The 15,513-nt window shown below is 29.1% G+C and overlaps 1 protein-coding gene and 1 long non-coding RNA gene across 4 annotated transcripts; one reads left to right on the top strand and one right to left on the bottom strand.

Annotated features, from left to right (window-relative positions):
* Nucleotides 1-943: 943 nt before the first annotated feature.
* LOC145181291 (protein transport protein Sec24C-like) lies at nt 944-13,621 on the top strand. 3 transcript variants are annotated; one of them, XM_090077577.1, is made up of 21 exons: nt 944-1,070; nt 1,171-1,405; nt 1,833-1,874; nt 2,193-2,444; nt 3,925-3,991; nt 4,373-5,022; nt 7,500-7,611; nt 7,690-7,817; nt 8,246-8,384; nt 8,910-9,025; nt 9,160-9,476; nt 9,565-9,658; nt 10,504-10,620; nt 10,719-10,889; nt 11,063-11,242; nt 11,324-11,644; nt 11,816-11,995; nt 12,089-12,182; nt 12,282-12,385; nt 12,473-12,562; nt 12,958-13,621. In XM_090077577.1, the coding sequence occupies exons 2-21, from the start codon at nt 1,175-1,177 to the stop codon at nt 13,099-13,101; spliced, it is 3,549 nt and encodes a 1,182-aa protein (XP_089933703.1). In that variant the 5' UTR covers nt 944-1,070; nt 1,171-1,174; the 3' UTR covers nt 13,102-13,621. The 3 variants fall into 3 exon arrangements, with proteins under 3 accessions (XP_089933703.1, XP_089933702.1, XP_089933701.1); XM_090077576.1 differs by having other exon boundaries at nt 946-1,070; nt 1,156-1,405; XM_090077575.1 differs by having other exon boundaries at nt 954-1,405.
* A 160-nt stretch (nt 13,622-13,781) lies between these two features.
* Nucleotides 13,782-15,476, bottom strand: LOC149892323 (uncharacterized). Its single transcript, XR_016449561.1, has 3 exons — nt 14,888-15,476; nt 14,449-14,629; nt 13,782-14,129 (listed from the first exon to the last, which is right to left on the bottom strand). It is a non-coding gene; the product is annotated as an uncharacterized LOC149892323 (long non-coding RNA).
* Between the last annotated feature and the right edge of the window lie 37 nt (nt 15,477-15,513).

Raw genomic sequence — 15,513 nt, 5'->3', positions numbered from 1 at the left:
TAAGACTAAGAACAAGAACTTAATGGCCAAGCTCAAGACCAACTCTGCTGTCCCCCAAGACAAGGGGTGAAAAGAATACCATCTAAAAATATAAGAAATTTAAATTTTTCTTAAGGGATGTTACATTAAAACTTTGTCAAGTGATGTCAACCCGCAAAAAAAAAAGATGCAAAATTTTATGTAAATGTTATCATAAACGACTTAGAGAGAAATATTTACCAAGAACATTCTAACTCCGCTAAATAGATTTTCAAATTTTACATTTATTAAGTATTTTATTCTTCCTAATTAATGAATAGACGAGCGAGGTAAACTACCATATGATTTTTTTTTTCACTTTTTTGTTATTTTGGGTGAAAAATTGTTGTAATTTGCGAGTAAAGTTTCAGACTCAGTTATTTAATGCATTAAGTTTATTTTTTTGACCTATAAACTTAGTTACATTTCAATCCATCAATTTTGAAATAATATGTTAAGATAAAAAATCAAACTAAACCCATTTTATTCTATAATGCGTTGATTGACGGTTTATTTATATCGAACCAACTGTATTTACAAATAAACAATCTAGGGTAGTATGGTCGTTAATAAGCTAAGTAAGGTATACGTCTTCCAACATTTAGTGAAGTACAAAGTTTCGTCGGCAACTTCGAACAAGAATGGAGTGAAGTATTGAAATATACTAAGACAAATTGGAGTTAACTATTGCTTTTTCAAAAACCAAATATTACATCAGATTCAGTATAATCTAAATTCACATAACCGACTCATCGATTATGCGAATAATATGCTTATTCGTTTTTTATTATCCTCTTTTACTTAGTTCTTATGCAAAAACAACTTATTAATTCTTGTGAAAGCTAAATTAATTAAATAAAATTCGCTTAATTTTATTTGATTGATATTTTGTTTTTCTAAATTTCCTTTGACTTCGTTTAAATAAAAATCATGTTTGTACAAGTTCTGCTATTTACACGTTGTTGTTTTGACGTGGTAAAGATGGTAATACTTGCTGCGCTGTAATTATTTTATCACCATTGGATAGATAAATCTGTGCAACATAAATGAAGGTCCTTTAAAATACATTACGTAAAAATTATTATATTCATATATAAATACATGTTGCGTTTAAAAATTGTTACATATTTCGAATAGTTGTTTTTATTGAAGAAAAATGAATCGACCTCCACAGCTTTATCAATCGTATAATCCAACGCCACTTCAACAGCCAAGCTTTCAAACTCCCCAACCGCAACAGCAAATTAACCAAATGCCCAATAAAATGACTCCTCCACCTCAAAGTGTATCACCTATTCCTACTCATCAAACAACTGGTACTCTAAATGCCCTTTCTTCACAGAATGGGAGTATTAGCCATCATCAGGAGCCATTTCTTGTGAATAATGTAAATATAGTTATTAATTAATCAAATATCTTTCATTACAACAATAACATATGAGATGAATTTTATCTTTATTCTGGTTTGGTATGGTTAAATTTTTTCCCATAAAAAAATTTTGATTATAATTTTTTTGCAATATTTACAACACAATCATACATACAATACATACATGCATACACACACACATACATACATACATACATACATACATACATACACACACACACACACACACACACACACACACACACACACACACACACACACACACACACACACACACACACACACACACACACAGACATACATACATACATACATACATACATACATACATACATACATACATACATACATACATACATACATACATACATACATACATTAAATGACAGATGGTTTTTTCAATTTTTGAAAAATTTGTTTAAAGGTTTCAAAGCAAATGGGCCAAATGCAGTTAAACACTCAGCAAGTTAGTTTTATTTTTTCCTTTAACATTTAAAACTTTTAAGTAATAATTAGGAATAATAGCTGAAAAATTATGTCATATTTTGTTGATGATTGATTTTATTACAGAAGATTGTTATTTTCTCTATGCATTCAAGGCTTGATGAATTTATGACTTTTTGAAACTCTAAATCAAATATTCCTTGTTGAATGTCTTGGTGATTTATTTAAGTTGTTTGTTTATTTATTTTTTATAAGTTTATTTTATCATTTTTTAATTTATCTGCTCTTTTCTGTTAATATCCTAAAAGTTTTTACCAGATATTTCATGAAATTTGTTTAGCCATCTGGAGCATTCACTCAATATAGACCCATAGGACAAAATTTACCTGGTGGTCCTCCTACCAGTACAATACCTCAGAGAAACCAAATAATCCAACAATCTCCTATGCCACCGCCAGCACTTAATCCACCACAGCCTCTTGTTGGACCAGCTTTGGGTATGTCTCAACAAAGACTTATTGAGCCCATATCTTCAGCTGATATTGTAAATGCAAAATCACTTAGTTCTGGTAACCAAATGTATACAAATATGGTATGCTTGATTTTACGATTATGATATATTAGTGACTAATTATATCCATATATATATATATATATATATATATATATATATATATATATATATATATATATATATATATATATATATATATATATATATATATATTATGTATATATATATATACATATATATTTATACGCACACACACAGTGGCTTTCAAAAATATAAGGTCATTAATTTTTTTTTATGGCTATTTAATTATCTCTTAATTAAATTTTTAAATGATAAGTAGTTAAAAAACTTTTTTAATTTCTGAATTAATCAATTAGCTTTCTATGATATATAACACTTATCAATCCTATTTATCCTTTCTGAGTAATTTAATGGTAAATTATAGCAATTCTATTAGTTATTGCAAAAAATGTCAAAATTATAGTGTCAGTTAATTTAGACTTAATAACTCTTAAATTGTATGAGAATCCTGAAAATTTGTATTCGTTTTTACCAATATAAATTCAAAAAAGAAATCAATTTCTAACTATTATTTCAAGAGATATTTCAATTGGTATATGGGGATGCATTTCTCACCAGGGGATAGGATATCAAAATATTTATATAGGGAAAACTAATCAGTATAATGACAAAGAGACCTTGGAAAATAAGCTTTTACCTACTGGTATGGAAGGCGTAAAAATTTGATTTTCCAACGGGACAGCCCAGCAGCACATACTTCCAACTCGGGGAAAGAATGGTTTCAAAGGCAACATATTACTCTTCTACCATGGCCAGCATGATCTCCAGATCTGAACCCAATTGAAAGTTTTTGGTCATGGATATGGATGAACAAGAAATTATCAAGAGAGAATGTAGAAAGCGTTGCACAATTGAAACTTGCACTAGAAAATAGTTGGAATGAAATTCCAAAGGAATTGTGTATGCATCTGATTGAATCTATGCCAAAAAATATTCAACCCTGCATAAAAAAATATAGTGCTCATGCACAATACTGAATTAAAGCTTGACCTTATATTTTTGACACATTTTTTTAATATAGATTTTTAACCTGATTCACTTTTTGATCGATTTTGTTTCCAAAGTAACATTTTTTTAAAAAAATTTTTTGATTTTGGTTATACAATGTATTCCAAATAAAAATTTTTAAAAAACCCTTCCCTTTCATTTTTTTATTTTTTTAAAAAGCATGGAAATAATTTATGTAATCGCTAAAAACTCTAAGTGATCTTATATTTTTGAAAGCCTATAAATATATAAATGTATGTATGTATGTATGTATGTATGTATGTATGTATGTATGTATGTATGTATGTATCTATCTATCTATCTATCTATCTATCTATCTATCTATCTATCTATGTATCTATGTATCTATATCTCTATCTATGTATCTATGTATCTATCTATGTATCTATGTATCTATGTATTTGTATGTATTTGTATGTATTTTTATGCATATACATATAGAGAGATAAAGTTGACTTTTTTTTTTAAGTCTTCCAACCAATCTACTCCAGGACTTGTAGCACCATCAACAATAACTAATATATCTGGCTCCTCAGGTACAGCTAACATTTGTAATTGTTTCAATACTAATAATTTCCTCTTTAAATACTTAATAGATTTTTTAGTTTATAATTGAATACATTGCATTTACATTAATATTTTATGTAGTGTATAGTTTTTTTATATAGTGTATAGTCTTGATAATAAAGATCTACAATTTTTTCAAATGCCTACCTTTTACAACTCCATTAAAAGTTTGTTTGTTTTTTTTATACAGGATATAGGCAAAGTAATTTTAAACCTTTTTTTTTTTTTTTTTTTTTTCAATGCATGTTATATTTTTTATATAAGCGATTCTAGAATAAAATTAAAAAAAAGTTCTGGTATATATGTGTATATATATAATTATTTATTTTGCTCTGTTGTTTATAAATTAGGTTTTATGAATGGTCCTCCTATGATTACTCCACAAGTGGGCCACCCTCCACACCTTCCTCAGAAAAACCCAGTAGGAGTCCCACCACCAGTAACTCAACCATTAAATTTTCCTAAACCTATGGGACAACAAGTGAGCGGACAACATATGCCAGGTAATATACCATCTGGTGTTAATCACCCAACAAGTTTGCCACCTTCTCTAGGACACCCATCAGGTATTTCTTTTGGTCAAAAATCGGGTATGCCTTCCCCCATGGGTCAACAGATAGGTGTACCTCCAACCATCACTCAAAAACCAGGTATGCCACCAGTTATGGGTCACCAGATGGGTATCTCACCTTCAACAGGTCAACAAATGGGCATGCCACCTTTTGGAGGTCAACAAATGAGTATGCCACCTTTAGGAGGTCAACAAGTGGGTATGCCACCTTTGGGAGGTCAGCAAATGGGTATGCCACCTTTGGGAGGTCAGCAAATGAGTATGCCACCTTTGGGAGGTCAACAAATGGGTATGCCACCTAATATTGGACAACCTTTGTCTCAAGGAAGCATGAATCGTCAACCATCTGGAATAAGTCCTCCAATGTCTGCACCTATTGGTGCACCACAACAAGCAAAGAGAATTGATCCCAACCAAATGCCTAATCCTGTAAGAAACTAAATGTATTATGACAAGATTCCTTAAGTAGTTTTTGAACAAATTTTTGTGATTTTAGTTTAAAATTATTTCTGGATTATTTATTTTTTAAGTAACATAAGTTATAATAGTTGAAATTTAAAACATTTTTAGTTTCAATCTTATCAACAATGGTTTAACATTTTTATTCTTCTGTTACTGAATTAAAAAAATTTGAAAAAAGTATGGTTTCAATTTTAATCTGTTTCAAAATATTTTTTTATCCAATGACATTCATGAATATCTCATGTGATAACCTAATAACATATTAATAGGTCCTGTTTTGTGTAGTTTGGGTTTACAGCTTTTATTAGTGAAAAAGTGATACCAAATATATTTAAATAAGAAATTCACTCCTAAGTATCATTGCCACAATCATAGCTCTTATTATTTTTTGAAAATTTAGGCAAAATGATCTCCAAGTTAGCATAGAAATCAGGTTCTTTTGTTTTGATTATTACAACTATTTTTCATAGCATTGAAAATACTTTATAATTGAAAATATATTCGGTCACTTTAAACCTTTTTTCAATTAAAACAATCTAATTAATTCACAAGTTTATCCAGTTATTATCCCTTAGAGTACAAAAAAGTAATAAGAGAGGTCTTAGACTATATACCTTTGGTGTCGTACTTTTTTGCCAGCAGAATCTAATATAATAAATGGTTATGCTAACAGTGTATTTTTACTTACAATTAAAACTTGCTGCTATTCTGTTTCTATGCATTTTTTTAGTTTGATCACTGTATTTGACAACTTTTTGATTAAAAAATTGTTTAATATAATAACAATATCACAAATGTCATCTGAGAAAAACCTTTTTGTTAAAAGATTAAAATAAGTTGTCACTTAAAAGCAAAACATATATAAAAACAAATATAAATTTTTGTAAGCATATATTTTAAGGGGACCAATGATGTAATCACTCCTGTTATCAACAGCCTCTTACCATCTAGTGTGCAAATTTTCAATGCCAGATTGATAAAAATCAATTGGTTTTTGAGCAAAATATTGAAGATGACATTTTGGATATTATCCTAATTTTCAAATTTTTTTTCACAAAGAAAGTATTTTGGTTATTGGAATAAATAGAAATCTGATGGTGCAATCTTGGGCAAGTATGTTGGGTGATACAGTACCTCCCACCTTAATTCATTTTGGTGTGGGTGAGGCAGTACCTCCTATCCCAATTCAGTATGGTGGGCAAGGCAGTACTTCCCACCCCAATTCATTTATTTTTTCCAGAGTTTGACTTATGCAGTGCAGTCTTGCATTATCATGTTGCAGAATAACATCATTTTTGTTGACAATCACTGGACACTTTTTAATTAAAGATTTACTTGATTCAATTGTTCACAGTTAAGGTCTGCATTTACAGTTTGGCCAGGTTTTAGCACTTCAAAATGAACAATTTCATAAATACTCCGCCAAACATACAAAAGCGCCCTTTTGGGGATGTAAACCTGGCTTAACAGAACTTTGTGACAATTTATTTGGAGAGAGCCACTACATTCTGCATTTTGGCTTATCATAGGGGACTCATTTTTCATCTCCAGTAATCAAGCAATCAAAAAACACTTATGTATTGTGCTGTTGATGCAATAAATTGCTTATGGTGGATTGATTTGTTCTCTTTGGACAGATTATGCAGGACCAAAACACCTGCTCTGCATTATTAATGTAAAATGCAAAACAAACTTTTCAATCAAAATGTTCTTGGATTACAAGTTTTTAAATATGCCACAAATATTGCTTAAAAGTGTTTGATGGTTCTTTAATTGACTGACACAGATTTGCTATCACTTCCTTAACACCTTTTTGTCTAAAGTTGTTGGTCTTCCTGATCAATACAATTCAAAGACAAAAATTGCAACTGCTGCGTAACTACCCTTGTGAAACTCAAAAAGCATACAGGTCCAGATATGTAACTCCTCTGGCATTTGGCTGGCCACTTCATCTAAAATTACAAAAAAATAAAAATACTTAACATTCAATTAATAAATATTTACAAGTAAAGAAATCAATTTAACCTTAAAATATCTTCGCCATGCCTTTGAAGTTCACAATGAGTTGGTTAATCTTAAACAAATATTGACATGTACAGAAATGATATTACTTTATGTTCCACCTAATATATATTTATTTTCTGTAATTGTTCGTATGTTTCATGTAAGGTTTTGCTATTTCAATGACAAGCTTTTTCAATGCAGGCAAGATGTGATAATCTACCAACATGATCAAACTCTTCCTCTTAGTTTTCTGTTTCTTTTTGTTTATTTCATTTAGATCCTTAGAAATGGTCACAAGAGAACTGGCAATATGAACTAATTGTTCTGTTTTGAAAAAAAAACACTTAAAGTTAATTTATATATAAAATAATTGCATCTAGATTGCTATTCTATGTTTTTTTTTCTGTTGATTTTAAGATGTTTATTATTGATATTTTTAGATCCAAGTAATGAAGGATGATCAAGCAGCATTTAATGATGAAGTTTTTTTAACTAGCACACGTGGGAAAGTTCCACCATTAGTTAGCACAAAATGCAGAATTCAAGATGATGGTCAGTTAATTTAAAGTTATCAAGTTGTCTAAAAACTAAAAAAAAACTATGTTTTTGATGAAAAGTTATCAAATTTAGGTAACTGCAGCCCTCGCTATATGCGATCATCAATTTATTCCATACCATGCAATCAAGATATGGTAAAAACAAGTGGTATACCTATAGCTATTGTAACAACTCCACTTGCTAAAATACCTGATGATGAGGTATGATGATAATAAGGTTTATAATTTCATTTAGTTTTACATAATTAAGTAATTTAGATAATTAGATTATCTAGCAACTTTAATTTTAAAAAAATTGTGCAAGTCACTTTATGTGAAATGCAAAAAGTTTTGGCAAAGCAAACAGCATGACAAGGCCAAATATTTCAACCTTTGCAAAACAATTGTATCATTTTTTTAAATATGAAACAAAAAGTATCATGTTCAATGTGTTTTTGATCTTGCTTTACAAACTCTTGAGTATTTGCCTCATATTCTCTTCAATTCTGTTAGGCTCCTATAACCTAATGTTTTTGAAAATAATTTTTCTTTGAAATCACCAGCAGTTTTTATGTCATTTGAGTTCTTCTAGATGTTAGCTATTTATGAAATATTGTCTTATATAAAAAATAATTATTATGTTTTATTAGAACCAAATTCGTTATGTTTTACATGGAGCTGGAGGTCCTGTTAGATGCAACAGATGTAAGGCTTACATGAATCCATTCATGCAGTTTATAGATGGTGGAAGAAGATTCATATGTAATATTTGTAACCATTCTTCTGAAGGTAAAAGATAAAAAGATTAAAAACAATAATTTAATACTATTTATTTGTAATGACATCTAAGTGCTGAAGCAAGATTTAAAAAAACTGTTATCATAATCTTGCTGCCACATCTTAGCAAATATATGACAAAAAAAATTTTCATGAATATGGTGTGTCATTTTAAAGGAAGAAAGTATTTCATATGTAAATAAAACTTTGATTATTAACTTAACTATTCATAAGTACTTTAAAAGTTTAACTAATCCTAAGTACTTTAAAAGTTTAACTATTCATAAGTATTTAAACTATTATAAGTATTTTAACTATTCATAAGCACTTTAAAAGTTGGTGCTTGTTTGGAAGTCATTAGTTTATTTAAGAACTGATAAAAATAAAATCTTGAACTAAAGTTCTATTAAGTCACAATAAAATGTTTTTGTATTAAATCTAAAGTAATTTAATAAAAATTAAAAAAATTTGTTTTGTATTTTATAAGTTTTTACTGAAGTCATATATATTTTTTTAACTTAATGAACTCTTTCACAGTTCCTCAAGATTATTTTTGCCATCTGGATCATCAAGGTCGTCGTGTAGATATGTATGAAAGACCTGAACTTTGCTTTGGTTCTTATGAATTTATTGCCACTATTGATTACTGCAAGGTATCCTTGGGATTTTTGCCACAGTAGTTAGATAGTAATTCATGCATACAATAATGCATTTTTAAATATGACTCATAAATACTTACATTTATTCTTAAAAAAATATGTGTGTTATTTATTTTGATCTTATTTAGAATGGTCAACTACCTAGTCCTCCAGCATTTATCTTTATGATTGATGTTTCATATCAAAGTATTCAACAAGGAATGGTGAAGATTCTTTGCGAAGAACTTCGAAGTCGTTTGGAAAACCTTCCAAAAGATGTTGGAATGGAGGAAAGTGTTATAAAAGTTGGTTTTATGACTTATAGTACTCAGTTGCATTTTTATAATGTTAAAGGTGATCTTCCTCAGCCTCAAATGATGGTAGTTACTGATGTTGAAGATGCTTTTGTTCCCCTTCAAGATGGTTTCCTTGTTAACTATAATGAAGCAAAAGATGTTATAAACAGGTATTTTTATGAAAGTATGTGTAGTACTTGTTGAAATTAGTTAATTACTTTTTTGTTAAAAATTGTTTCTATTTGATTTTCTCTTTAGTTTCCTAGATATGCTTCCAGAACTATTTCGAGAAGCAAGGGAAACAGAAGTCATTTTAGGCCCTGTCATTAAATGTGGTGTTGAAGCTTTAAAAGTGAGTATTATATTAGTTAGGAGTTTGTTTAGCATTATTTCGAATTTTTCAATATCTAGATAATAGGTTCTTATAAAGTTGCAGGTAAAGTAAGGTTCTCTTAAAATTTACTAAAATGATCACAATATCTAAAATTTAGTGTCTGAATTTTTATAAAACCATCATGAGATTTTAAAAAAGCATTGGTTTGTTTTTCTTTTTTTTTTTCAAATTTTGAATACTGTTTTCATTAAAGTAATGTGATAAGCTCTTTAAGTCATCATTTTGTAAGCTTTAACAAAGAGTTTAAACAAGTATTAGAAAGAAGTATTATTAGTATATGCAAGTATTAGAAAGAAGTATTATTAGTTGTATGAAGTATTAATATGCTTCAGTATTTTTAAGTATTGAAAGGTTCTAGAAAAACACTCAAAAAATCTATTAAGTTTATTCCTTATAAGCTATAGAATTTTTTTTTTTTTTGAAAGCATAATTCCTTTTTTCTCCTTGTAGAGCTTAAAAATTAAAGGTTTAGCAATCAACTATAAGGGGAAATAGGCATCGCAATTAGATTCAGTTTATGTTATCAAGTCAAAAACATTTTATAAGTAAGGCAACTGATACTCAAAAGTGCTTTTAAAGTTTTGGAGCTTTTTCTCCACCAAACACACAAAATCACCCTTTAAAAAATTTTTTCTTTTTCAAACTCTTATTTTTTTCTCAATCCTTTCAAACTGGTAATACATCAAAATGCTCCCCAAGCAATATAGAGTAAATATATAAAACACATTTCTGGTTGGGACTCTGGTCTCATGAGAAGAGGTATTGTTTAACATAAAGTGTTATTTGTTTATTGTTTAACATAGAGTGCTGGCATATCAGGAAAGCTGTACATTTTCCATTCATCATTACCAATTGCTGAAGCTCCTGGAAAGCTTAAAAATCGTGAAGACAGAAAATTACTTGCCACAGATAAAGAAAAGGTTTAATTTTTTAAATATTTTTTGTTAAATTTATTTTCTATTTTTAAGTCTGTTATTGAAAGAAAGTAATCAAATGTAAATAAGTTATTTTTATTTAGACTATTCTAATGCCACAAGGAAATTTTTATATGAATCTAGTCAAAGAATGTATCGATGCTGGTGTTAGTATTGACCTTTTTCTCTTTCCTAATTCTTATATTGATGTTGCTACAATTGGTTTGATGGTTACACAAACTGGTGGACAGGTGTACAGATATTCATATTTCAAGGTGTGTTATAATCATCAAAAAATGATGGCTTTAGAAAATAAGTTTAACTTTTCATTTAACAATAATTGGTTAATTTAGATAACTAAACAATAATTCATGATGGTGTATTTTTTTTCAAAAGTGCCTTAAAGAACTCTTTTATATAAAAATGTTTTGATACGTTTTTCTTTTAGGAAGTTACACATGGTAAACAGTTCTCATCTGATCTTAAAAAAAATTTTGAGCGAACTGTTGGTTTTGATGCTGTAATGAGGCTCCGTTGTAGCACAGGACTACGACCAGTAGAGTTCTTTGGTAGTTTTGTTATGAATAACACAACTGATGTTGAGCTGGCCTCCATTGACTCAGATAAGGTAATATTTAATCCTAGAAGTGGTTTTATATTTTTATCTATAAGAGTATTTCTGCTTTATTTAATATTTCTGAACATTCAGGCTATTGCTGTTGAAATTAAACATGATGATAAAATTCCTGAAGATGGCGTTGCATATGTTCAAAATGCATTACTATACACTTCAGTTTCTGGTCAACGGCGTCTGCGTATACACAATATGTCATTTTCCACATGTTCACAACTTCCAGATCTCTATAGATGTTGTGAATTGGATACAATAGTGAACTATCTCTCAAAGTATGCTTTGCGCCAAGTTTTAACATCTACTCCACAAGCTATCAAAGACAGTTTAGTGCAAAAATGTGTGCAAATTTTAGCATGCTATCGACAGCACTGCGCTACACCATCAACATCAGGACAGGTATATTATTTTTTTGTGTTTGTTTTTGTAAGTTTGTGGGGTTCTTGCTTGTTTTTGTGAGTTTTTGGAAGTTTTTGTTTAGTTGTAAAAAAGTTTATACTATAGTTAAAAATTTGAACATTTTAGTTTTCATAAAGTGCAGTATTTTGTATACTTCTCTGGATTTTGTAGTTAATTTTACCTGAATGCATGAAGCTTCTTCCGTTATATGTCAATTGTCTCATAAAAAGTGATGTGCTTGCTGGTGGATCTGAAATGAGTTCTGATGATCGAGCTTTCCTTATGCAGGCTTGTCTTTCTATGACACCAGCTGGTTCTGCTTCATATTTTTACCCTAGAGTTTTTGCTCTGGTTTGTTTTTTTGTTTTGTTTTTTTTAATTTGTATACTAGTATATTTTTATGAGTTGATTATTCCTGTGTATTTATTTATGTGATTATTTTAGCATTCACTTGACCTTGATCACGAGGATGATCTTTTACCAGAACAAATTCGATGTTTAGGAGAAAAATTCCAAGATAATGGTGTCTATCTTTTAGGTACTCAATTATTTTTTGATTTTTGTTTGCTAGTTTTGTTTTCAAATTTTTTTAACCTAATTTTTCATTTCTTATTTCTTTTTTATGTGAATTTTCTAGAAAACACAATTTCAATGTTCATATGGATTGGGTTGCAAGTCAATCCTCAAGTTCTTCAAGATCTATTCAATGCTAAATCTATTGGTCAACTGGATGTTGACATGGTATTATGGTTTTAAATAATATTTCTTTTGTAGATCTTTGCAACAAACTACATGGTTCTGAAAATTTTATTTTTGTTACATATCTAGACTCAATTGCCTGAGCTGGATACTCTACTTTCCAAAAGAGTTCGACAGATAGTTGAGGAAATACAGTCTGAACGACAGAGATATTTAAAAGTGAGTTCTTTATCCTTAAGCTTGCACTTAGAACTCTCAGCTAAATAAAGTTCAAGACATTTCTAAATAATTAAGTTTAAATCAACTGAATTGGTCTGAAATATAGTATATAGTTACAGATTAAAATAAGTTAGAAAATTTAGATTCGTAAACATCTTTCGTTTGGATATCATTTCCAGACCTCATCTATTGAAAGATCTTTTAAAGAACCTGCATTAGAAATGTAGCAACAATTTCCTTTGTATTTTATAATATTTTTAATAACTTTATTGCACAAAAATGGGTTTACACAGAAAAAAAGTCATAGAACAAAAGTTAAATTAACAAGTTTAGTAGTTAGTTAATTTACAACGACAATCACCAATTAAAGTTAAACTATATTTATTGCTTTTTAGCTTACTGTAGTTCGGCAGCGCGATAAACTGGAGCCTTGGTTCAAACATTACATTGTGGAAGACACCGGTTTCAATGCCAGCCACTTAAGTTATGTTGATTTCTTGTGTCATGTACATAAAGAAATCAGAAATATTCTCAGCTAAATGGATGAAATTTAAAATTAAAATCTAGTAAATGAAATGACGCTTACGAAGATTCATAGTAAATACAGATTGTAAGTCTCTAAAGCAGCAATCTAACAAATGGAACACGGGGTTATTTGTTGTAATTAGAAATGCTTTTCGAGTTCTATGTTTCCTATATTTATCAGCTTTTATTTTTTAAATCAGTTATTCCATTCTTTATAATATATAGAGCTCTTGGCTTCCTAAACTTTCTATTTTTTCTGTCTTCATTGACTCTTGAGATTTTATTTGATTTTGACGGGGTAACAGTTTTTTAAAACCCACAACTCTTCATTCTCTTAATTTTACGATATCCTTTCGATGGTCTAATTAGTTGTTATTGTTTTTTTAAATCTATTTGGGTAGTATTTTCATGACGATTAAACCACGCTGTTTTTCTGTTTTCTTTTTTAAAGAATTATTCTTCAGTAAATGTTATAGTTGGAATTTTTATATTTATTTTGCTATAATATTGCCGTATAATTTACGTGTTACAAAACGTTATCTTTTTTTATTTTTTCAACTAAGGGTTTTTTCAGCGTATTTTTTTAATCAATCGATGTATTTTAAAATGGACAAAGCACGTTTCGTTTCTTTATAACTCTAATACCTACAATAATTTTTTGGGAAAGTCTGTTGCAAATTTTTTACTTTCATAGAATTTCAAACAGGAACAAAAGTGAAAAAGCAATTAAGATTATTTGTATTTTAAAAACTTTTTCTAGAATCCAAAATGGTATACAAACTGAACCAGAAAACTTTTCTGTCTACAGAAAATTATCCTGATAAGGTCTTAAGAGAAAGTTCGAGCTTTGTCTGAGAAATGAATTCTTCAAAGTCCTTTTTTAATTTTCCATTAAAACGCCTTGCTAACTTCTTTTTGATGACAAGATGTTGTCGTTTCTTACACTTCTAAACTTTTCTTCCTTTGTCTATTTTTACATTAAACTAACATCGCTTTTTTTGAACATGGTGCGACAACACTCATTTCCTCCTCGTTCTTAAGTCTAAAGTAAGATTAACGAAATGTTGTAGATATCACGATCTTGTAGTAGACAGTAAAGCTGTGGTAAAACTAATAGATGCTAAGTATCAGTTGTAATTAAATTAACAATGCATTAAAAAGGAATTAAGGAAATTACACATTAATAAAAAGGTTTCTCTTTCTCAGAAAGTGATAAAAACATGTTTCAGGCATTAGCCTGAAAAACAGCTTTGGTTTCAAAGGCTTTATGGCATGTTATACATCTATCTTCTCAAATACTACGCAAAGTAGTTAATTCGAACAAAAAGCAATTTGTAAATATACAGTATAATAAGACATACATTTAAGCTAGATCAGCTATACTTGCTATAAAGACGGATTATCATCATTAAATCTTCCTTTTAGGATAAAAATGTCTGTTTATTAAATCAACATTTTTTCAGAATCTTCTAATCTATAAATCATAAAACCAACTTTTTTCAAAGGTGACGATGCATGCGCAAATGTATGACTTTGGCCTTTCTATGGAGAAATAGTTCATCATTACTATACTATATATTTGTCTTGTATACCTCAGTAACTTATTATCTTAAAAAATATTCCGCCGTTAGAAGATTATCGCTTAAAAATCTTTCTTAATAATAAAATGGTACTTCAAATTGAAATTTAAAGGTATGACCATATCAAGAAACAAAATATTTACCCTCTAACTTTCGTTTTAAAAAAAATTTACAAGTTTCAGCAGATTGAAAGAGATAAAAAACTTAAATTGCCACTCACCTGGCGCTGTCTATAAACGGCTTCACTGGTTAAATTACGTAATTTTTTAAAGCGTTATTTTGTTGTTTTTTGTCTTTTTGATGTTTCTGAATGCAAATTACACTAAACTCAATGCTCATAAGCTTTTTATAATACGTGAATGGTACAATTTTTTTGAAAAATAAAATAAATACCGTTAAAGGATCTTGGGTCAGTTTCTGAAATCTAGAATAGTTGTTAGAGTTGGGAACTAAAGTTAGCCCGCTTTTTAAGTTTTAACTCCCCTTGTAACTTCACTGATGATTTTTCGTCCACCCAGTCCCCCAAGTAATTGTATTTTTCAAGTAAAGTCCTTTTTTCCTTTCACCATACCTTATATTCAACGATTTTCAGTTTTTTCCCTTTGATATTGTGCGCGCTGAATTGCTTTTTGTCCGCCCCTTAGTTAAGTTATCAGATTGTCAGAGCTTTGTGTGTGACATCATTCAGACACACGTAAGTTAAAAAAATATTTTTGTGTATATTAGAAAAAAACTCTCAAAGCTCTTATTTTCTTTACAAACGATATGTGAATATTTGTTTTGTTATTAAAATGATTTCGTTATTAAGTCAATAAAATAAAAGTTTATTTTTAATTTTCCTCTTAA

This window comes from Hydra viridissima, unplaced genomic scaffold, assembly GCF_058129835.1.
Source record: "Hydra viridissima isolate aposymbiotic clone 2 unplaced genomic scaffold, HvirCarnegie_v1 scaffold_2, whole genome shotgun sequence".
Classification (NCBI taxonomy): domain Eukaryota; kingdom Metazoa; phylum Cnidaria; class Hydrozoa; order Anthoathecata; family Hydridae; genus Hydra; species Hydra viridissima.
Note: the sequence above shows the minus strand (reverse complement) of the source record. Positions and strands in the feature narration are given on the sequence as shown.